The sequence below is a fragment of the Mizuhopecten yessoensis genome, unplaced genomic scaffold (genome assembly GCF_002113885.1).
Source record: "Mizuhopecten yessoensis strain PY_sf001 unplaced genomic scaffold, ASM211388v2 scaffold8213, whole genome shotgun sequence".
Classification (NCBI taxonomy): domain Eukaryota; kingdom Metazoa; phylum Mollusca; class Bivalvia; order Pectinida; family Pectinidae; genus Mizuhopecten; species Mizuhopecten yessoensis.
The window spans coordinates 1,323,674-1,347,469 of NW_018407435.1; the positions used below are offsets into that span (position 1 = coordinate 1,323,674).

The 23,796-nt window shown below is 35.0% G+C and overlaps 1 protein-coding gene across 6 annotated transcripts in view; it reads left to right on the forward strand.

Moving 5' to 3' along the window:
* Positions 1 to 23,796, forward strand: part of LOC110455362 (cGMP-specific 3',5'-cyclic phosphodiesterase-like) — a 75,065-nt gene that overhangs the window by 23,772 nt on the left and 27,497 nt on the right. For 3 of the 6 annotated variants that reach the window (XM_021505453.1, XM_021505457.1, XM_021505458.1), the window contains exons 1-5: positions 123 to 302; positions 10,962 to 11,661; positions 12,500 to 12,658; positions 15,535 to 15,624; positions 17,631 to 17,771. In XM_021505453.1, coding sequence (XP_021361128.1) covers positions 10,999 to 11,661; positions 12,500 to 12,658; positions 15,535 to 15,624; positions 17,631 to 17,771 — 1,053 coding nt within the window. In that variant the 5' untranslated portion in view covers positions 123 to 302; positions 10,962 to 10,998. Of the gene's footprint in view, positions 1 to 122; positions 303 to 7,061; positions 7,253 to 10,961; positions 11,662 to 12,499; positions 12,659 to 15,534; positions 15,625 to 17,630; positions 17,772 to 23,796 lie in introns of those variants that run through there. The other 3 variants (XM_021505456.1, XM_021505454.1, XM_021505455.1) reach the window with 3 other exon arrangements.

Here is a 23,796-nt window from a genome sequence, read left to right on the forward strand (position 1 = left end):
AATTTCTTTTTATAGGGAGTCTCAAACCGGAGGTGGGTAATAACATAATGGCCATGTGCGTACACTAGTACGTGAATCCTGACGTCATTTCCGCTAGAGGAAGACACATGTATATATACAAACCCATTACTATGCATGTATTGACTCGCGCGTGGTTCGTGCCTGATATGTATTTACTTCTGTGTACAAATGTATTGGTATTTAAAAGATTTACAACACCGAGGAGACCTATTTATGGATTTTACTCCAAGATTACGATGCTTTCTCGTGATGGGTTGTCATAGACGGACAAAGTGGTCAAAGTGAGTCAATTTATCACAATTTTATGTAGTTTTCTTGTACAAGTTAACTTTTCGGTAACGTTTTTCCTCGAGGGTTGCTGACAGAAAACGGATGTAAAAATGAATATTTGTTCGTTTTTGAAGGGGGAGGGGGAATGGCAGTGATGCTGCCATCAGCATCATGCAAATGGGGTCCAGAGGATGAACATGCATTTAGGAAGAGAGGGTCAAAAGGCTGTCTTGGAATTAATTTTTAATTCAATGGGAGTTAGTCTGTCTTTAACATAATTATAGTGCTATTCCCCCCCCCCTCCCCCTTTTTTCTCAGTCCTGTAACATTCGTGTATATTATTTAACGTTTCTCTTGAAGCTTACAGTTTCGCTTATTTTAATCAACTAACTGAAACCAATATCGTCATGGCTTCTTTTTTAAGCAATTCTAATAGCATAAAAACATACTTTTCTCGAAGCATAATTGCACAGAGTCAAGTGTAATACCTCTGAGAGGATGGAAGTGATATATTTTCGCTGTGTTTTAACTACAATTTCAAGTGTACGTCAATCAGAGAGAGGGAGCATTTCCTCTGTCCTGTAGATATGTAACTAAGTATGCCTATTGGAGATAGCGAAGGTTTTCAGAATAGGACACTATTTCACCGCCGAACAGATTGAGGCCGAGTTTGAAGTAGAATGTTGTAAAAATTACAATCGATTGGAGCGAAGCTGAGATCTCTTCCTGAAATTGTAGCAAATAATAGTTTTGAAAGAGAGAAAAACAGGGTAATGGCTATCTTCAAAATTAAATGGTTACGTTCCCGATACACGTATTTTTCTTTGTTCCATTGGATTTTCTAATCACAAAAGCAAAGGCTCGCGGTAAGCTTTTTGATTGGTCCAAGACACCAAAAACTGACCAATCACAAGGCTGATAGACACTGGTGCTTGAGTTTTGAAGATTATCCAGAAGCTACTTTGGAGGTTGCAGCTGATTGATTTTACCGAAATGCTGTCGCGCGATTCACTTGTATTTTTAATTATCAAAGTTATAATCTGAGGTCACAGATAAAAACAGAAACTTTGATTGTGTCATGAGAAAATCCAAGCTTGCATAAAAGACACTGTGAAGTCTGCATCTCAGAAAAACTCGATGTTTTATGAAGCGTAATAAGATTTAACATTAGCGCTTTAACAAACAAACATACGAAATAGTAAGTGCTGTATAATCTGTGTCAATATATACGTATAGTTCTCGTACAAACCTTTATTGTAACGTTCTCATGTTTCATATTAAGTGTAGCACCGGTATATGCATGCACGTTAGCATGTTTCATGACGTCAATCCATTTTTGATATGCACTAAACGTCCTCTCATCCGGTTCACGTGAATTGTTTATGACGTAGGTAATGGCCTCTTACCGACATATATTGTTTCCTGGTACAATGCACTGCTCATTATTGAATGTTTTTTTGTTGTTATTTTTTGTCGGGTTTTTTTTGTAAAAGTTATTTGCTATAGCAAAAATGAAGCAGGACTTTCCCCTGTAAATTAAAATACTGAAATGCGAATGCGTGAAAACGTCAGTCGTTTGGTATAAGGAAATGTTGTCAGGCCAGGAAGCGTGCTACTTAGCGCCTTATCGTTTAATTAGTACTTACTATGAAAATTCTGTGTAAAACTCAGGTCACGGTGTTTTCCCCTCTTAGCAGAATTACAAGTAAACTGACCTGTGGCCGGACATTGCTGTATACCGTTAATGACCTACTCAAGACTTCCGTCCGCCGCTGATGAAGGTCGTTACAAAATGCAGTTGCTTTGTGTACACATACGGGGTTGCCTTTCTCATATGTAAATAAAGTGCATTGTAAATTGCATATCAACACTCAACTAAAACGGGTTTTTTTCGTAGTTCTTTCGAATTTTGTGAACCTTTCTTTAAATACTGCACTAAGTACAGATTATGAGTTACACAACGCAAAGACTAGAGTAATTACCGTTAAAAACTACAGGGCAATGCTAGTGGATTTTGGCAAAATAGAAAAACAGCGAAATACATACATAGACATGAAAATGTAGAAAAGTCGCAAAGTGATTGCTTATATTTCTAATATACATTAACATGAACAAAATTAACATAGCTTCAAATAGAAAATTTAATTTAAACATGAGATAAGATTCTTTAATAAACTAAAAAATAAATAAACGAGAGTAATAAATTATTCATGTATAAAGACTTAAAGATGGAGTATGTCCCTGAAAAATACCTGAACATTAACAGTAGTAATTTAAGGAAAATGTTTACTTCATTTCGTTTATGTGAAGACAAAGCTGGAGCTAGCCATGGGGCGTCTCAAAAGTATACCAAGAGACCAGAGACTGTAAAAAATGTGGTGTGTTAGAAAATAAAGTACACTTCTTTTTTCGCTGTTCCCTTAATGAATCTGCCAGAAAAGAATATTTCTAAAAATGCATTCCCAATCACAACGATGTTACCTTAGATACCAATTATTTGACCTCAATATTATCTACAAACTACTCTCAATTTATACTGGACTCTTGCTTGTTCATTAAACAGTCTCTAGAACTGATGAGAGTGGGCTTGCTGACAGTCTAAGGTATGGACTTTGCAGCTAAATATGTTTAAATCAAATTTTCCATTTGAAGCTATGTTAATTTTGTTCATGTTAATGTATATTAGAAATATAAGCAATCACTTTGCGACTTTTCTACATGTCTATGTATGTATTTCAATGTGTTTTTCTATTTTGCCTTCAAACTACTTTGTAGAACTTTATAAATGTGCAAATAAAATTTTGAATTTGAATTTGTAACCGTCTGACCGGAATGAATCCAAGGAAGCAATTTTTTCGACAGAGTTTGATGAAATGCGGTTAGTGACATACAGTATATTTGAAGACGATCCAATGGTATACGATGACATGATGACAATGTTTTCATATTAATAATAATAAAATTACTAATTCAAAGTTTCCGATATTATGATGACGCTTTTTTAATAATAATGATAATAATAATTCAAAATTCTTAAACACCACTTTATCATAACCTAGGTCGTAGATCGATTCAAAGCGGTTCACAAATTATAATCCGTGGTTTTGGGGCATTTGCAGCCAGGCAACATCTTTCTCTACTCCCTGAGGAGCATATAACCGGTGCTGCTATTAAGGCGCTCACAGCTAGCATTCAACAATTCTAGCACTGCCCAACCACGTACCGATGTACAGCTGACCAGACTGGAACAAACGGAGTAAAGTATATTGTTCAAAGATGGAAGATAAGTGACGTGTCTCGAACTCGCAATCCTTTGGTCGCGTGCCCGGCGTCCTACCACCAGACTATCGTGCCTCCGTAAAAATGCTGCTAGTCATTTGTAATTTGGTTCGCTATAAAGAATCTAGCATGGGTCCTATAAAACGAAGTAGGATCGCCCCGCAAAATTCACGTTAATGTACAAGTCTACAATATGGTGATGCTTATTATGTACGATTGCAATGACATGCCAGCAGACCATCGCGGTTAGAACTATAGCTTGTCATTGAGCTCCCAAGATGTCGTTGGAAGGACGGTTCCATCGCAAAACAAAACACTTCTTTGCCTCCAGACCACACACGCATGCATGCACACATGTGGAGGTATTAGCAAAGTAGCTAAGGACCAGTAGTTTACGTATTATGAAAAAAAATTCCTGTGAAAGCTGTATTAAGTGTATGAATTGATTAACTTTAGCTTTGGGATGGCTTATTTTAGCTGGATATAGAGCGCTTTATCAAATGCTGTATTATATATTGTGATAAATTGAGGACAGCGAGCGTGGGAGAAGCCTATAGGAGTCCTGAAAAGGCGATTACTAGAAGTCAGGTGGGCCAAAACCTATTTTTCTAATTTCAAGTCGTCATTTCCAGTCGTCATGGGAACGGGTCCTGAAATATGTACAGTTTCGTGCATATTTTCATTTCCAAAGCATATTTAAAAATTCGTCACAGATTTGATTTTAAAACTTGCCACATGAGTCTATCCCTGAAGAGAAGAGATGCCCTTTTATTATTTAAAGTTTCCAAATGAGACATTTTGAGTGTCTGTGTGTGGTTTTGTGGGTCTGGGACGAGGGGAGGGGGTAGTTGAGGGAAGGATTACTTCTTGTCGNGGGGTGGGGGGGGTTAAACCGTCATTAAAAGCATAAAGGTAACAGTCTTTCAATAAGCATGTCTCTACAAACACGCGGTATGTGATAGTGTAGATGGGCGTAACTTACAGCGATTACAGAAGATTTTGGTTGAGCCAGGTATATAAATACATACAGTGAAATTTAATTTAAATGCCACTTCACTTTTGTGACTTTACAGGTACGTAGTATATTACTTTCCAATATCAATTTGGCGTAGTCAATGTCTGTAGTCAGTGGAAGAGATAAGCATACCAATATGTGAGGTTACAATATTAAAATAAAATATCAAAGTGAGTTGAATCAGAAAAAGTCAATACGAAATGAAAGGTTCTTATATTTGTATATATATATACAAAAAGTTTACTTTATCGTTGTGTGGACAGGGGCTCAGTGACGGTGAAAAGTTCGCTATATCAACAGTAGAGATTATAATATATCAGCTTTACACAATCTTGTGTAGACTTTGACCAAAATATTAAATAAATAATCGTTTACAGGCATATCGGCATCGTAAAAGATCCTTGGTCATATTACATATTGTAAGTCAACAACGAAGCTCGCCGTTGATATCCTGTGTGGGAACACAATACTCCTGGAGTTTTACGCAGAGTGACGTAAATTCAACTGTTTTATTCCTGATACTTAAGTTGTTTAACACTTGTTAAAGTTCTTCACGTTTAATGGGTTTTCTGAACTCGGGCCAGCGTAAAATAGGTGACGTATCGAATAAAAAGTGCTTTGTTGCATTCCGTACTATGATGTGACTGGAGAGCGATTTCTATCGCACGTTAAACATTTAAGCGGCTAACAACAGCGGTAATCCAGATGTGGTTAAATGGGCAGCCGTTCAATAAACCCAACCTGGGCACTGTACACACTAGGTCAGAACTTCGCTAATGGCACTTCAATTAGTAGCTAAGTGAAAACTGATGGACATCTACTTAATTGTGTTTGTGTAAATCAGCCAATACATCGTAATCAATATGATGTTAAACGGATTATATACCTGAGTTATATACGTGTGTGTAACTTAAGGCTGTGGTGCTTTAAACTGGACCGATTCAATGCCCTGTTGATCTGGGTTGTTTTGTTTTCATTTTGGGATATAATTATAAATCAAGCGAACTGTTCGACGAATGAGGGGTATTCGAGTAAACCGAGTTCGAGGAAGTGGGGTTTTACTGTATACATGCTTCTATTTTGTGCGAGAGAAATAAGAAAATTCTGGAATTGTTTACTTATGTGAAGAAATATTTCCAGTTCTTCAAATTTCCATGAGGTACGTATCTAATTGAAATATCAAGTGTCATCGCAACGCAACAACTTAATTATATAAGTTGAATGACGGTATGTCCGCTGTCATTATAAGGTCACTTTCAGTAAAGTGTCATCTCAATGTTCTAAGGTCATAACTTGGACACGTTAGCATGTCACCGACCAGGCACATTATTCTACAGGAAATCTGTATGGAAAACCATTTTATTTATCTTTTTTGTTGTTTGTTTTCAATTGCAATGATTTGTTAACCTCAACCTAAGAATCAAGACGTCCTGGTGTCGTCTTAATCTTATATAGCTTTGATTGACTGACAGAAATGTATTTTACGTCAGAGTTAATTAGCTCAATGACGAACTGCATTTCCAACAGAATTTCACTCCGGTTCGTTTTCTGGTGACGACTCCGAACTTTTACAAAGTGTTTCAATCAGTTCTACATCTTTTCTTTTATATCTGAGAAGATCTGGTTTCAGTGGACTCAACTGGCTAAAATTTAAAATGTCAATAGGAACGTTTCAATGGCACTATATAGTACCCTTTTATGTGGAAGACTTGTGACACTCTCATATAATAAATTGTATTTGAGAAAAACTGCTTTTATTTCACGCAGCATTGTGTTTCCCCGTAAAGGCCCACCTCAATTTTTGTTGAGAAAAAAAAAAAAAAAAATGCCGTCGGAACTGTAGGAGTTTTGTACCAGACACATTTGATGTAGTTCAAATCGGTTTATCTGTTTGCCCATTTGTAAATATTATAGTTAGGATTTTTTCCCTAAAATGGGAATGTCCAAATTTTCAAAGGTTTTATTCGAAAAAACATGTTTTATATTTCGGAAATAGCAGTCGCTTAAACATTGAGTAATTCCATGTTGAAAAGTGGTGAAATCGAGCAATTCTGTGGGCAGTCCGTATCGCCCACGGATGGACCAATAAACAAAGCGAAAAATGGCATCCATTCACGTTCAGATATAACTCCGATACACAATAGCCACTTTTTATATCTCGTGTAGACCTACAAAATGTACATTGCATCTGTGCCTATACTATCATCATGACTGACAAATGGTTGACACGAATGATTGACGCTCAGATATTCAAAAAAACATAGAAAAGTTCGATCAAATTTGTTTATAATAGCAAAAAAAAGTGTGCAGGCTGATTTACTGGAAATATATCCATGGTATTTTGTTGTTTTCAGTGAAAAAAATACAATGCATCATTTAGATAGCATGCGACTTTTACCATTCCATGTATTTAAAACTTGATGAAATAAAGTTAAAGAATCATGTCCGGTCCGTTTTTTAATTATCTGGCGGGAAATAGAACGACCTGTGACGTAATCGAAAATGGCAGATGGAAAGTTTTTCGAAGCGCTGCAGTTTGAGAAGACTGTTCATAGATAGACACTAGCATTTCCAACTTACCTAGATGGAAATATGTTTTCAGATATATCTATGTTATGCAGTTAAAGAAGTAAATATGTAAGCTTTCCAGTGTCTAGGAAACTTCAGGTAACAGAAATTTTGCTTTTGAGATTGTCGTGACAGGCTGTTGATCATTTCGTTCAATCTTAGAATGAATGAGTTTGTTTAGTTATAAGACCTTTGAAATAACACATTACCAATAATGTGATTGTTACCTACAAGATGGTTAACGTTGCATCCATGCCATTGAACGACTGTTTTGTTTTGTTAAAAAATTGTTAACTTTGTGTACAGTAGTTTTTGGGGTATGGGTTTTTTTTGGGGGGGGGGGGCCGGTTGGAGATGGAAGTTGGTAGAAAAATTGATATAATATTTATTTCCGAATTCTGCCAGGCCCCATCCCTTCAGTATCAAATGACCATCCCCTAGCGACAGTCCATATCAAAGAACATGATAATGCAGACATAGTTTCTCATAAATTTGCCGTTATTATTTCATCTTCATCAGTAGATATTATGTGAGGAGTCAACATCAGATAGTTGTTTTTACTTTCTCATGCTTGCCGTTGCAAGGAATAATTGTTCAAATGCATACATCATGTTCCCCGTATTAAATTCTTTAAAGTGTCTGTAAATCACAGATGATGTACAGACCAGGGACCACTAAGCAAGTATTCCATTCATTTTTAAAAGGCAGCAGTGAAAAGGGCTATGTATGGTTTGGGCCTTTTTTGGCCCCCAAATCCATCAAAATTAAAAATCTTCAATATTGAACTTTCAAATAACTGTTTCTTTAATTTTGAATACCTCCCTTTTACTATAATGTAAACATTTATTTAGGTTTTCAATTATGGCTGCCATGGTAACCAGTTAATATTTGCATTTAATTATAAATTAATTAAATTTGAAAATTCAGTAAATTTTGACAGGTTTTTGCCTACTTTTTCTCTTAGTTAGTTACCATAGAGCGCACTCTTGAACAAACTTAAATTTCTCCTAAAGATGTATTACAGGTGCCTACACATTATCCTTTGATTTTGAGTTTGTTCAAGCATGCGGTCTACAGTTTCCAGGAGAAAAACTATGCAAAATATGACAAAATTCACTGAATATTCATTTTTTTCTAATTTATGCAAATTTGAACTTGTTACCATGGCAACACTAATTAGAAATATAAATAAATATTTTCATGACAGTGTTTGGGAAGTATTTAAAATAAAAGAAACAGTCATTTCAACAATCATTTAAAGATTTTGAATTTTGATGCATTTGGGGGCCAAAGCATGCCCAAACCATACATAGTCCTTTTACGCATCATTCAGAGGTTTTTTACGAATTATTTATCTCAATATTACTAAAGTTTTCTTGGTTTCAAGATATGATGTCTATCAAAAAAAAATGTTGATCAATCAGAAAAAATAATTCTAGTGCCAATTTCTTCTTTACATAGTAACCAAATAATTTCAGAATTTTGTTATGGAATAGAAATTTGCAACATTTTTTGTTAATAATGCATGAAATATAAGGAGGCAGAAACCAAATTGGATCACTATATATGCAAAAATACTTGTTAATTTATCAATAAATGTATCAACATGTAGGTTATTACAATAATGTATCCTTATAATACATAGTTATACATCATTCTCAGCCTAGATATGATTATTTTTTAAGTTCAGATAGCATCAGAAGATGTATTTCAAATGCAAAATCTAGTATTATTTTTTCTTTGAAGATTGAAAAGTACGTAAGAATTGTGTATTGGAATTTTGATTACGATCTCAAAAATCAGGAAATATATGTTTGTGTCCTTGTTTTTAGAATTAATGTCCTTGCAACATCTGAGGTCAAATGGAGACTGGCAAGAACCCAAACAAATCAAGATAAACTGTAGGGTAGAGATATAGGGCTACCAATTTAGCAGAAACATAGAGGTTCCCCAACGAGTGGTGGTTGATTTAATATCATGTTTATCTATCTCGAGTTAGTTAATTTTCAAATTGAATAAAGACACAAGGTTTACCGAGTGACTTTTGCGATATGAAAATGATAACCTACCATCACGATAACGTTAATATTCATATCTGCAAAGCCATATGTTTCCCTTGAAAATACACTATGTCAGCTTCCGATGGGGGAAACCGTGAATCATGACGTCACTATTGAAGATGACGTCGCAAAGCATTGACATGGGTAACCAAAAATGTTTACCAACTCCTAATAGGTTTATTCAATGAATTGGGGGGTGAGGAAACCTATAGTGGTTTTGGGAGAAATATGTGTTGCCTGATACAGTGATAAATCTAGGATTTGTGTGAGTGAGTCCTTGGGACCCACCTGTTCTGGACCCATGGGTCCCAGCAACGGCTGCCATAGGCAGCAGGCGAGGAGCGAGGCGACGAAGTGGGGGAGGGGGCTGTGGCCCCCGCCCTCAAGGGGGGTATGGGGGGTCTCCCTCAGAAAAATTTAAGAATGTAGATGCAAAATCCTGCATTCTGAGCACATTTCAAGTAACAATTCCTACTTTTGACATTGTCAGAAAATGTTGTTTTTTTCAATTTAAAAAAACAAATTATTACTGTATACAGCTTCCACACCTCATCCCCACCTCAACCTAAAACTTCCATTGGGTCCTATTTCAAAATAATGCGTTACACAACCATACACTAATTATAAAATAATACAAACGCTTAAACAACAACTCTTATTCTTTATTTTCGTGACAAGGGGCATTTCACTTAAGGGCTTTCAGTTTGTATAGGCGCCTCTCCTTGCCCTCTTTCCATTGTTGGAGGAATTGCCGCCTCCCCTTCTTTATCCACCACATCTTCTCTCTCATGGTCTTCGACATGATGCTTGTTGTCCCTTCCCCAGTCGTAGGACATCTTTGGGAGGCATTGTTTACATTCGTCCACAGTCAACCCTGCTCACTGAACTAATGCGCGATTGGCTGGTTACTGGAAATCGGTATCCAATCAGCCCGTCACTTACATGTATATGAAAGACCCGTACGCTATAATTAGAACAGGGAATTTCCACCACGGGAGTTCCACACATGATCGATGATGAAAGCAAAAACGACACGGGACAGCACCTTTTGATTTTGGTCAGATTTATTTGTTAACCAGTTTGACATGAGGTTGTACAACATAAGTATCTCCTAATTTTTTATGCGTCCCTAGGACGCTCATGGTTAGAATATGTGCGTCCTTTTCAATTTGTATGCGTCTCAGACGCAGGACGCGCACGTAGATTGATCACTGCTGATATGAATTGTATTAAAATTTTCTGATAATGTTCTGAGGCCAGAGTATGATCTTCGATATTATTAGAACATCGGTCAACTTTCTTTTATTGTATTCTGGTTAAAACCAAGGATATACAGTCAATCTCCAATAGATCATTCTATGAATAGACCACTGTAATTTATCATTGATGTACAATTTCATAATTAATCTAATATTAGTTATCCACAGGAAAAAAATCTACTTGCCCCACTTGTATTTTCGTAGTTAATATTGAGAATTCTCACTGGCCCCGACAATAAAACCTATGTGCACTGGGCTTGTGAAATTGTTCACCGATGTTTACTATATAGAGTGTCTGTCATATTGAATTAGTGATGGATTTTCTCTTTCCTACCAACTTTAAGAAAGTCAGACACATATATTTCAGACAGAATGGAAAGTATCGTTTACATTATATATAAAAAAGATTTAGGATTTAGGACATTCCATTTTTCATATCATGGACTATCCTATCTAAAGTATTGACATCAATTTTTTTTCACTTTTCAGATTTTGATATTCTCAGCTGTTGGAAAGTCTTTCAGCCATGGAGCCCTTGACAGAGGAAAGTGTGGAACATTTCCTCATGAACCATGAGGACTTTTTGGCAAGGTTTTATGAAAAGCATGGTTCAAAAGAAATGATTGAAAGAATGACTGGGAGAAAGACATTAAAAGTGGAAAATATCAGTATTGTGAAATCTGAGACCTTTATGGAGGATGTCCCCACCCCTAAAAGAAGATCTGTGACTGGAACGGCTGCAGGTAAACCCATGGGCGGCTATCAGTCATCTCAGAGGAACTCCGTCACGACCAGCATGTTCAAACAGTATGTGGAAGGACAAATGAAGCAAATGAAGAAAGCTTCGTTGGTTCAAAACATCCTCAGTTTGCGTAAACTAAATGAGCAGGAGTTATTCATGGAGCTCATTAGGGATATAGCAACGGAACTTGATGTGAATGTGTTGTGTCATAAAATATTACAGAATGTTAGTATATTGACTAAAAGTGACCGTGGCAGTCTGTTCCTGGTGCGAGGGAATGACCACAGGAAGTTTCTTGTGTCCAAACTGTTTGATGTCACCAGAACGTCCACTCCAGAAGAGTCCATTCACACAGAAGACAATGAGATAAAAGTGCCATTTGGGAGGGGGATAGCAGGTCATGTTGCTGAAACGAAAGAAACCGTCAATATTGAGGAGGCCTATGATGTAAGATGCTTATTTAGTTATAAACTTAAAAAATAAGTCTTTTTTTATATATACTATAATTAATTGTTTGAAAGCAAAAAAAAATAAAAAAAAATAGGGTTTACTGGATGTGAAAGTGTAATTTATTTCACAACTTACACTACAGTCTGGTCCTCTTCTGAGCATGAAATATTGATCAACTCTGGACTACTGTTGAGGTGAAGATAAATATGAACCTGAGAAAGAGAAATCTACGGAGACAAAATCAAAGTCAATATAACTTTTCATATCCATACAACCACATATTCAGCAGAAAAAAAGTCCATCATTGTTACATAATAGATCTTAATGAAATTACGCAGCTTTTATCATTCAACAAGATGGAATGTAAGCAAATGGTTGAGAGAAAGGGAACGGTATAGTTTGAAGTTTTGAGCACTCACCAAGATATGTACATGTATTACAAATTTGATTGACATGTTTTACATAGAGGTAAGTAATCACATACAATCTTAAAGCGAAACAATGTGTGTAAAAGGAAAAACTAAATTTAATGTATTGCATTACAGGGAAGTAGCTTTCAGTCAGATATTTGTGGATTGATTTTAACTAAATTTCCCCTTAGGAAGTGTACTGGATGAATATTATTAGATTATTTACAATCCGCCAAAATAACTTTAAAATATCTTTAAAATATCTTTATCATTTCATGCACTGAATCTGAATTGCTATTTCATGTTTTGGTTGCAGGTACAAGGGTTTATGCTTTTTCATTATTAACATACATACATGTGTGAAAATCGTGTTATTTTGTGGACATGCCATATGTAAATATGTCAATATACGCATCTTCATGCAGGACCCAAGATTTAATCAAGACGTTGACAAGAAGACGGGTTACAGAACACACAGTATTCTCTGCATGCCTATACTAAGCTATGACGACGAGCTTGTAGGTGTGGCACAAATCATCAACAAAGTTGATGGGCCACATGAGTTTACCAAACAAGACGAAGAGGTAATTTAGCTGCTTCAAAAACAATTTGGTGTGTTAAATATGTGGATAGCAAGTCAAGAAAAAGCATTCCAATCTAATTTGTAGATTTTTAAACTGAATTCACACTTGTTCACCTGAGAATGTTGGTTGTATTTCGTCCAAATTCTTGTTTTAAAATGTTATCTTTGGACTATATATTTCTATTTTCATCCTTTTAAAAGGGTACATGTATGTATTGTATCTCAAAGAATTAGGATTTTAATTTGATTGTATACGTTAGCCACTCCTTGACTTATTTGCACTTGGTGTCCAGCCTTGAGAAAGAGGTCAACAAGTTTTTAGGCTAGACCCAAAAAATATATATATATGTTTCCTGTAACACATTGGAAAAAATTAGGGTAAGTAGGTAAGTAACAGGTTTTTAAATTTTTAAAGACAATTTCATGTGGTTAATAAAGGAGAGTGTTCTTGACTTTAACAGTGCTTCTTTGTAAATTGCCTTAAAAACTTTAGGATATAGGCACAAAAACTCAGGATAAGGTAGGGTTACCGGAAACACCACATATTGTTTATTTGGCTTTATCGGGTATCATTTTCTTTAGTAAAACGGTTTTTACATTACCAGATGTGACACACTCTGTCAGTTTTAGAACCAGAATTTTTTTTGGAAATGTTTACAAGTCTGATTTTTTGTGGAAAATTAGTTAATGTAAAGTTACAAATTATTTTGGAAAATTCAAAGGAATGGAGTCATTTCGCATCCAAAATTATATATTCACTTCAGGGGAAATAAACTGAGCACTGACCATCTACTTGCATGTAGGTATAAGCTTACCTGTAATATAAATACATATATATGAGGCCATGACTGTTGGATCATTTGTGTATGGTGAATAAAGTCATAATTGTATCAAGGATTAGAACTGTGCTTATATACAATAATATTGGTAAAGCTTGGTGGGTCTACAGAAGGGATTAGGGTGTTGGTGCATTTATAAGTACATTAGTTTAACGGTATGTGTATCATTTTTAGTTACTTTCATTGTTACTGTTAGCTGATTCTAGCATATTACAAGCCGAATCATCTAATATGTAATAGTCTAAAACATGAAATATCACTTATTTTTAACTTAACTGGGTATGTATTGAAAAGATTACTATATATATATAGTAACAATTTTAATTTAAATCTGGAATATCTTAAAATATATTATGCAGTTGAATATTATTTCTTGATTTTCAAAAATATCTCACCAAAAGGCAAAACCAGAGTAACTTCTTGTGTAATTATAGACTCCTGATTTGGGGTATTCTTGTCTGGTAAGATGTACCCAGGGATCTTTCAAGACCTAGGATTGAAATCTGTCTATTCAAATGGTGTGGATCAGAACCACATATTAATTGGTTTTCCCCTCATACAGTTTATGTAAAGATTGTTACAAATTCTATTCTAGCATATAGGACGTCAACACCTGGTGATTTTTTCTATAATGTACAAGGAAATTTGAAACCTTGAAAATAATTAAATGTGACGACTTCATACATATATTGCTTGCTTACGATCATTGTGCTTTAGTTGATGTCATGAATTTTCTCACCATGTCTAGCTTTGAGTATTTATTGACCTTACCCAGTTCCTATTGGGCCTCTCCGTGCTATACAATGCTGTAAGCCCCCAATACACTGAACAATTTCTTTTCATTTAAACAAAAGTTCAGACAAATATTGCCTGCTTTAGTTGTAAAACTACAATACCTTTCCCCCTTCAGCGTTTATTCATATTTTGACTGTTGTACCTAACTACAGTAATAGCCAATGTTTGTTCATGCCATTTGTTAACGGGTACTTGAACAGCCTATATACATTATGTTTGCGTATACTTTGACCAGCTCAGTGTAATTCTGACCTGGCAGAGTTAAGGTTGTGATGGGATCTAGACTTATTTGTGGGAATTAGATTGGAGATTTTACAATTATGGGGACTCATCAATAAACCATTATGTCATCATATTCAAGAGAAATGGAAGGTGAGTTTGATTATGAAGATAAAAGAATATAGATGAAATAGACTTGATGTTCTGTTGACTTTACTGATTATCCAGATATTTTGTATAAATACAAGATTAATTGCTGATCATAACCAAATGATGATTTAGAAGTATGTTTAAGTTTGTCGGTTAATCTAATTTGAAGTTTGACAGATTGCTGAAATTGCATATTTAGTTCATTTGTCATAGTTTTGTGCAAAGTACAAACTTAATTGTATGCTTTCTGGTAACCCTGCATCTAAGTAAATCTTTATAATGTTATTTAGGATGTATATACCTTACTATGTCATCAGGCAGAAGTATGTAAATGCTTTTCCAAAGTGCCACTTTACTGGAGGAATGCTACTGTGCAGACGATGTAGCACCCAAACCAGACCATTTTATACTCTACCTGGAGTCTTCTGGTCAGGAGAAATACACCTTGCTATTATGACTTCAGGATGGAACCCGTAGATTGCTAGTGTTTTCTGCTTTGTCAAATTTATCCAAGATCTGCCAAGGTTTATTCTGTCTTTGCGTATCGCAGAGTTATCTTCTCTTGTGAGCAGGTATCGATTGTTACGTCATTGGTTTGTGAGAGTAACGTCATCAATTTTTGAGAAAACGACGTAGTTTTCTCACACAACCCAACGACGTAACAATCAATACCTGCTCACAAGAGAAGATAACTCTGCAATACGCAAAGACGGAATAATTAAATATGTAACTTTTGGGATCTTATACAAGTCATAAAATTGTTATCCTATGATCATGATGATGCTACATGTATGTAAAAAGAAAACAAAATCTCTAAACATGTATGTGTTAATGTTGATGTTGCATTCTGAAAGTTTTCGTTTCTCCATTGCAGTACTTCCGGAGGTACTTGATTTTCTGTGGAATTGGCATTACAAATGCCCAACTGTTTGAAATGTCTGTACAGGAGTACAAACGAAACCAGGTAATGTTCTTGTCCTCAACAATGCCAACGGGGGTAATATTTATACCTATAGTACTGAGGCAGATGTATTAATTATACCCCCCGCAACAAAGTTAAGGGGGGTATACTGGAATCAGCTTGTCTGTCCGTCTGTCTGTCTAACCCGTTTTTGATGAAGTTATGGCCCTTTGTTGAAAAAATTCTGAAACTTTTTGTCCGGACAACTCCTTCTAAAGTCATGGACCAACTTCAACGAAACTTTCCAGATATGATAACTACGACCTGAAGTTGTGCATCCTGGTATTAGTTTTTCATTCTGACCCTTTTTACGGAGTTATTGCCCTTTGTTGAAAAATGCTTCCCCGCACAACTTATCCAAAACTTCTGGTTCAATTTCAATGAAAGTTTTCACATGTATATCATAACTACCACCTGATGCTGTGCATCCAGGTATTATCTTTTCAATCTCTCCCTGTTTTTGGAGTAATGGCAATTTGTTGAAAAATACTTTTCCACACAACTCCTCCAAGACAATGCGGCTAATTTCAGCAAAAGTTTTCAGATATGATAACTACCCCCTGATGTTCTGCATCCAGGTATTTTTTTCCAACCCTTTTTTATGGAGTTATGGCTCTTTGTTGAAAAATTCTTGTCCTGACAACTTCTCTTAATCTACTTGACCAATTTCAAAGAAAGTTTACAGATATGGTAACTGTCCCCTGACGTTGTGCATCTAAGTATTACTTTTTCATTCCGACCCTTTTAAAAGGAATTATGGCCCTTTATTGAATAAACCTTTGTCTGCCTCATAAACTACTAGGCCGATTTCAATGAAAGTTTACAGATATGGAAATTACCCCCTGATGTCGTGCATCAGGCTAGTATTTTGTTCATTTCGACCCTTTTTAAGGTGTTATGGCCCTTTGTTAAAACCTTTGTCCTGACATCTTTTCCTCAACTAATAGGACAATTTCAGCAAAACTGGTTCATCTGGGCTAACCAGATTTCGTTTGTAAGTATGTTTTGGCATGGGGAGGGAGTACAGGAAGTATGTCAGTGACCTGTATGCTTAAATAAGTGTACAGCTCAGTCAATAAACAAATCATTACTGGTGGAAAACTGGATTGCTTTGCAATGCTTTGCCTTAGTAGGCCTTTAGCATACAGTTCTGGTTTATATAGGAGCAGGGGTATTTAAGTTAGCCTTTGGCTTACAGTTCTAGTTTTTATTGGCTGTTCCATTAGTGACCGCAATAAAACTCAATTTGCTATCGTATTTAGCTCATGATGTACTGCTGCAAATCTCTAAACAATTTAGAGTTGTCCCCTAGTTATTAAATCAAAAGAGTGCTACTGGCTTTCACTTCTGATGGGCTGAGACATATATACATATATAGCTATGAGCCTACAACTTTTGGTTTCCTAATTAATACAATTTTGTTCAAACTTGGTGGTATATATCGTAGTCGGTGGATAGCTGATATGGTGACAATCTACCTTATCCAGATCCCATAATCCAAGGTGGCTGTTGTGACTTCTGATTTGCTGAGACCTAGGCTATAACTTTTGTTCTATGGCTACAATTTTGTTCATACTTGTTGATAATGGTACACTTAGCAAATAACCTGCTAGTACTATTACCCTTTACCACAATTCCATAATAGAAAATTATCCCTGTGGCTTTTGGTTGGTGATCAATAAGGGGAAATATAGTATACTGTCAGACACACAGCAGGAGACTCACCCTTATTTCCCTAGTCGGGTGCTATATTTTATGCATAAAATGTCATACTGCAGTTATTCTTTTATATATATTCATGTAAAAAAAATCTGTATTTCTATAGCCCTTTCATTTTAATCTTCTATATATCTTCTTATACAATAATTTCAAAAACATCTTGCCTTAGACTTCCAATGAAATCCAAAATGCCAATCAACATCCATTCTGCTACTTAGAGTATTCATTTCATTATAAATGGGTGAGTTTTTCCTATCACAGGATCTGAACCTGATGCTTTATGTTTTAAGTTGCTGCTCAATTTGGCAAGAGGCGTGTTTGAGGAGCAAACAAGCCTGGAGAAACTCCTTCAGAAGATTATCCTACAGTCCCAGGACCTGCTCAAGTGTGAGCGGTGTCTGGTCTATTTGCTGGATGATGTCCTGGATCAGGTAGGAATCAAATCAAACCAATCCCTTAATTGGTTACTGTTGGGTTCATTTTAAAAACAAAACACGCTTATAAATACAGCATGAGTGCAGCTATTGGATATTTGGGCATTGTATTTATGGTTTGGCATGCCTGTTGATAGATTGTATGCATGCTTTTTGTTGCCTGGAAAAGAAACTCTTGCAGCATACATGTTGTGTAGTTCAGTATCTGTACTCACTTTTCAAAATATGGTGCTCAGATTTTGAAGTTTGCTTCCGTAGACTTAACGTTGTAACAAGATTTAGGCAGCATATATTATGCTATTTCATTCATCTTTGTACTTAGTACTAGTACCATCTATTATAATGTATCATTTAAGGAAAATTGTTTTTTGATTCAAACACGTTTTTTTGTCTCAGATATATTTTGGAATATAGGCACACAATTTTTCCAACTTTTGTCAAACCCTATTATTGAATAGCCTGTAGGCTATTATTTTTTACTGTAGTTAGTGTTAGTGTAGGCATTCAACAGGCTCAATATCATATATCATAATATTTAAATGATTATACTGTACCCAAATGTTTCTGCAAACAAAAGATGAACTGTTCAAACAAACTATTTACATTTGGAATTATTCTAAAAAATATAATTGACAACCAGAATTATTCGAATAAAAGATAGATAAATACTAGCACCGCTGGCTAACACATAAGTTTTTTTCTATCAATGATATTATTATGGATACAATTCACAATATTATGTAAATACTTTTAGAAAGTGATTTTATAAGGTAAAGGGTACCAACAGGTTATAAGTGTTCAAAAATGCTATTTTGAAGCTGTTTTTTTCGGCTTGGAAAAAATACAAAAGATATAGCAAAGTGGGGAAGCTCTTCTCGCTTAGAGTTATCTTCTCTTTATAAGGCATTATAAGTTTCATAGCGCTATTTACAAACATCTCCTGTATAGCAGTTGTGATAAAAACTAAGATCAGAAGTGGATAGGTGCTGTGTTTGACCTCTGGAATTTCTGCTTTTGGTTATTTGGTTTTATTTCCAAATATTGAAACATTTTCAGCAACTGCAATTCCATATGATGCATCAAAACTCAAAATATGTGTTTTATATGGAATGCTTGACTAAATCTCATGTTCAATACAGTGATTTTTAGTGAAGGGATTTATATTTTCAGTTTATGGTACATCGGTACGCTTTACCTTAACTCTTTGTGTACTAGATACTCAATATCTAAGGAATTATTAAAACACATCGAAAACACGATTCAATATGTCATATACATGTCTGGCACTATAGGGAGTAAACAGCCTGATTTGTTGATACATGTTGTCAGTGGTACTGAGAGTGTTAACTTTACTTTCCTGGAAAAAAATTAAAGATATTTAATCATAATGTATAGAACCGTATACATATCATATTAGACTGTATAGTCATTTCCTATTTCAGTGTAGACATCCCAGAGTGATTAATGTACATCAGTATGGTGCACATAGACCTATATAACGTGTATTTAGTTCGATTTAATTTTTTTGTTTTCTTTTCTTTCCAAAATTACAATATTTAGAACGTTCTCACAGGCTTGTTTGCCAAGGTTATGGAGGAATACATTAATCACAAACAACTGCGATGGGCTTTCAATAAGGTAAACAGAGGTAACTCACATCCCTTAACCAATGTAGTGAACTGCAATTTTAGGTTCTAAATTTACGCAAAACTGTTTTTCCTGACTTTCCACCATCACTTTCACTAAACTAAAATTGTAGGCTAGTAAGATATGCATTGCCATATTATATTAATGCATTTTTTTCTTTTTATAAAATAATTCATTTGTGTGAGCAAGGGGTAAATTTTTCAAATAAAAATTACTCCTGTATGATCATGTGATGAAAATATCTATACATTCAATTAACCTCTCAAAAATATTGTTCTGTGCAAACATTTAAAGTGGCAAAACGAACACAGAACTTTTGTTTGGACTTGTACTCAAATTAACCAATGTGTGCCAATAAAAATGTTGGTGGGTTTTCCTGTATTCATATGCCACTTCACAATAACTTTCAAAATTTGGGTACAAAATAGGAAAACAAAGCAAAAAAACTTTATAACAATGGAATTGTTTGGAATTTATTTTCTGGTTTGTTACCTGAATAGTATATATACCCTAAAAATCTTGAAATTAAGCCTGACTTGAAAATATGACCGAAATGAAAATCATTGATTTACCTTGCAAAAAAACCACCCTGAAAATAAGCTGCCTAGAAATTTGGCTATCTTCTGTTTTTGAACTGAATCTCACTTTATAAAAAGCCTTTAAGTTCCATCAAGGAAAGAAATGCATTTTTCAGAAAATTTTGCAAAGAATTTATAGCTATAAGCAGCTCCTGGTAAACAAGTATACACAACACAAGTTTGTCTTTACCTAACCTTTTAATGTCCCTGTCTCCTGTCTGAATAAACAGTGATGGGTACTATAAACCAACAATTTGTACATATGTATTGATTTTGGGTCCCTAGTGCAACAGCTGAAGTCGTATGAAAACGGTGTCAGTTGATGATGAGGCCACTCAAGGGTCCGCTTAAACTGCTATCTCATGGAAATATCATAACTTTGCAGAGTAACATATACCAAACCACTCTGTCTTATTGTTTTGACATTTGGAATATTGAAAAAAAATAGGTAATGTAAAGAAGGGAATAAAGGTTACAAGTGTTTCAAAAGAGCAGCAGCAAATCAATTTTGGTTCTTCAATGTCGCCAATAAAAGGGTAGAGAAGTTGACCTGCTGACCCCAAGTTTTGAGGGGTTCCATATCGAATGCATACATATACGATTCTTTATAACATCCTAGAAACAGCTCTGATTGGCGGTTTTAGTTCATCCACACAGGGAAAACAATAGGGTTTTTGTGAGTTGTGAACTTACAGTCTCGGCAGTAAACAATGAACCAGTCTACGAAATGATTTCAGGGGAAAAAGAAGCATGACGGCATATCATGATAACAGTGCCATCCATAAGTATGGTATTGTTACATGTATATACATGTCTGGCGAGAATGAAACTGTTCCATGTCTGGAAAATGCACCGCTGAAAACCTTCCACCTTTAAACTTGCTGTCTAAAATACGTAAAATTAAAACCACCTTGAAATTACCAGGTAGCTGTCTTGAAAACATAGTGGAAACAAAGTTGCAGCTTAATTTCAAGCTTCTTGAGTGACTTTAAAATGGTTGCTAACAATCCTAAATTGAGTGATAACACTTAAATACTGTTGAGTGTTAATATAATACATTGAGTGATCTCTCTGATAAAGTTCTAGTGATTAAAACTGGTTGATATCATTCGACTCCATTTATTGAGCTGTGTTTTTGGGTATTTTAGAATTGGAAGAAGTTTCATTGTTTGGGGGGGGGGCTACCGAGGTAGTCACTTTATAATATGACATGATTTGTTGTCGTGATCAATTAAAACAAATTGTCTCAAATCTGAGCTTATTCAACGTATCATCAGGATAAATCTGGTGACAAGGTACTGGGTTGAGTGAAAAATGCTATATCATTTTAAAAAACAAAACAGTTCCTGTGCATGATATAAATATACATGTTGTATATGGCAGTTGTACTTATTAGTGATATAAAGTGTAGTAAAATTACTGAAATTCACAATTTCAATTTTATATTTCTACTGAATTCTTCTGCTATAAGCATCTGCACAGCATTTTGATGTTTGAAATACTATCAGTGCTCAGTTATAAATCTGCATGTTATCTAACCAACATCAGTTGTATCTGCTGCTAATTTAGATTTCTCTATCTTTTATATTGAGAGATTGCATGTCAGAAGCAGGTTTAATTATTAAGTCCCATCACGGCAAGGTTGTGGAGGGGATGTAGCTTTCCATTAAGACATACTTGCACTATTACACCAGTTGACATTTAATTCTGGCGAATCTCTTCATTTCTTAACTGGTATTGATGAAACTTCATACAATGCGAAAACATCAAACACGTTCTACAATCAAAGCCGAAGTCACTGTTACTATTTATAGAAAATCTTTCCAATCACGACAAGGTCTCGGTTAAATATATATGGGCGAAGGTAACTTACTACTAGTAATTATTATAGACTTCATCTTGTGTTCTGTGTACAAAGATGTGATATTAAAGATACTTCTCTTTTCCCTGTAAATTTTGAGGAAATAATGTCTCTAAAGAACCAATAATATTCTCAAAGGAAATTTTCCTGAATTATTGAATTATTGTTGTGTAATTATATAGGATATCTCAAGTATAGAAATTGTGTTTAAGCTGTAATAAGCCCAGGGAGACGACATATAATGTCTAACTTTCAGATTTTTTTTTTTTATTGTTTATATGACTGATTTAAATCTTAGTCATGGGCGGATTGGTCGAGTGGTTAACACTCCAGCCTCCCAAGCAGGTGGCCGGGGTTCGATCCCTGAAGTCGCCGTACGCATGGAATATTCATAGAAAGTGTTTTTCTCCTGCCCACACAACTCCAACAACCCAGGTGGAGTATAAAATGTTCTTGGGCGGGTGTTGCGGTATCTGTGCTGTAGCATTCAAGTGAGGGGGCACTATAAATGATACCGTTGAAAGCACGGTCCCACTACAAACAGAACACAATACATCTCCAGCACACACACACAGGCATACACACATAGGGAGATATTAGCCAGGTGGCATAGGACTAGTAGTTTAGCGCCTGATAAGGAAGCTCCTGTGAATTCCTCAATATTGTATTGATTAATGTATATGCTAATTGTTATGACTGTATAAAAATTAATAATGAACTGTAAAGTGCTTTAGAGTGGCTTATCTTAGCTAGATAGGGCGCTATATCAAATGTTGTATATTTATTTAGTTTTTGGGGGACTAAATTTTTACAGGACAAGGAAATTGGGTTTTTTTGTTATTGAAATGTTATAGATAAGGTTCGTCTTTTCACCAGATATAGGTTTATTGTAGGATGAATATAGTTTAAAATAAATAGATAAAAAAAAATCAATTTATTTATATAAATTACATTTGCATAGCATTGCCACTTTCATAGCCCAATAGTAGCATTGGATAACATTAAACTTACCCTAAAATGTAGGTGATTGTCCAAAGCACGGTCAATAAAATGATAATTTCTTAAACTGTTTACAGACGGCAATCATTGGGAACTCATTACAGGAAAATTCAATATAGAAGTGATGCTTCATAAAGTTTTCTTATGTGATTATAAAAATCTGAATTGTTTAATAAACTTGATAATCGTAGGAATTCTCTGAAATGCATGCCTTGTTATTCATGATAAAGGAAGACCATAATTATATATATTTCACATTAACAAAAATCTGTAATTTTGTTTCCTATGTCACCGGAGACAAATTAACACCTCTTGACTCTCTACTCCCGTCAGTCAATTTGCTGGAACCATTTCTAAATTGATCTGACTTGAAATGCTTTTAATTTCCAAAGTCACTGTTAAGGTTCTTTATTTCCCCTTAATTAGTGTTTGAGATTAACAACAGCACTACTAACTCCAGAACTTCCCATAATTAGCTTGCTGACCTATTTTGTGAAAGGTTGATCTAATATGAGTGGTTAATCTTTCCTTTTCCCTAGCTTCTAATACTAACCAGTGCTTTTTGAAAAACGATATTAACAAAAAGTTTTGTTTTTTTGAATGACTTGTTTATAGTGATACACTAACAATCTACTAATAATTAACTGGAAAGCCCTGAAATATTAAAATTATGTATTTTGTTCTGGTTCTATGAAAAAGTTGTTGAGAATTTGAACTAATGTTTCCAATTTACTATATTAAAATTTGACATATTTTTATCCATAATTCAGACAACATATTACTAATTCAAGTCTATATCTACTTGGCTTTTGATTATGAGCATGGCTTTATTTCAGCTAGGTACTAGATCATGTATAAACCTAAGTTTTCTGATTTGGTATCTTTAAGTTATTGCTTGCTAGTAAAATATTGCATTAATGATTTGCATAATAATATT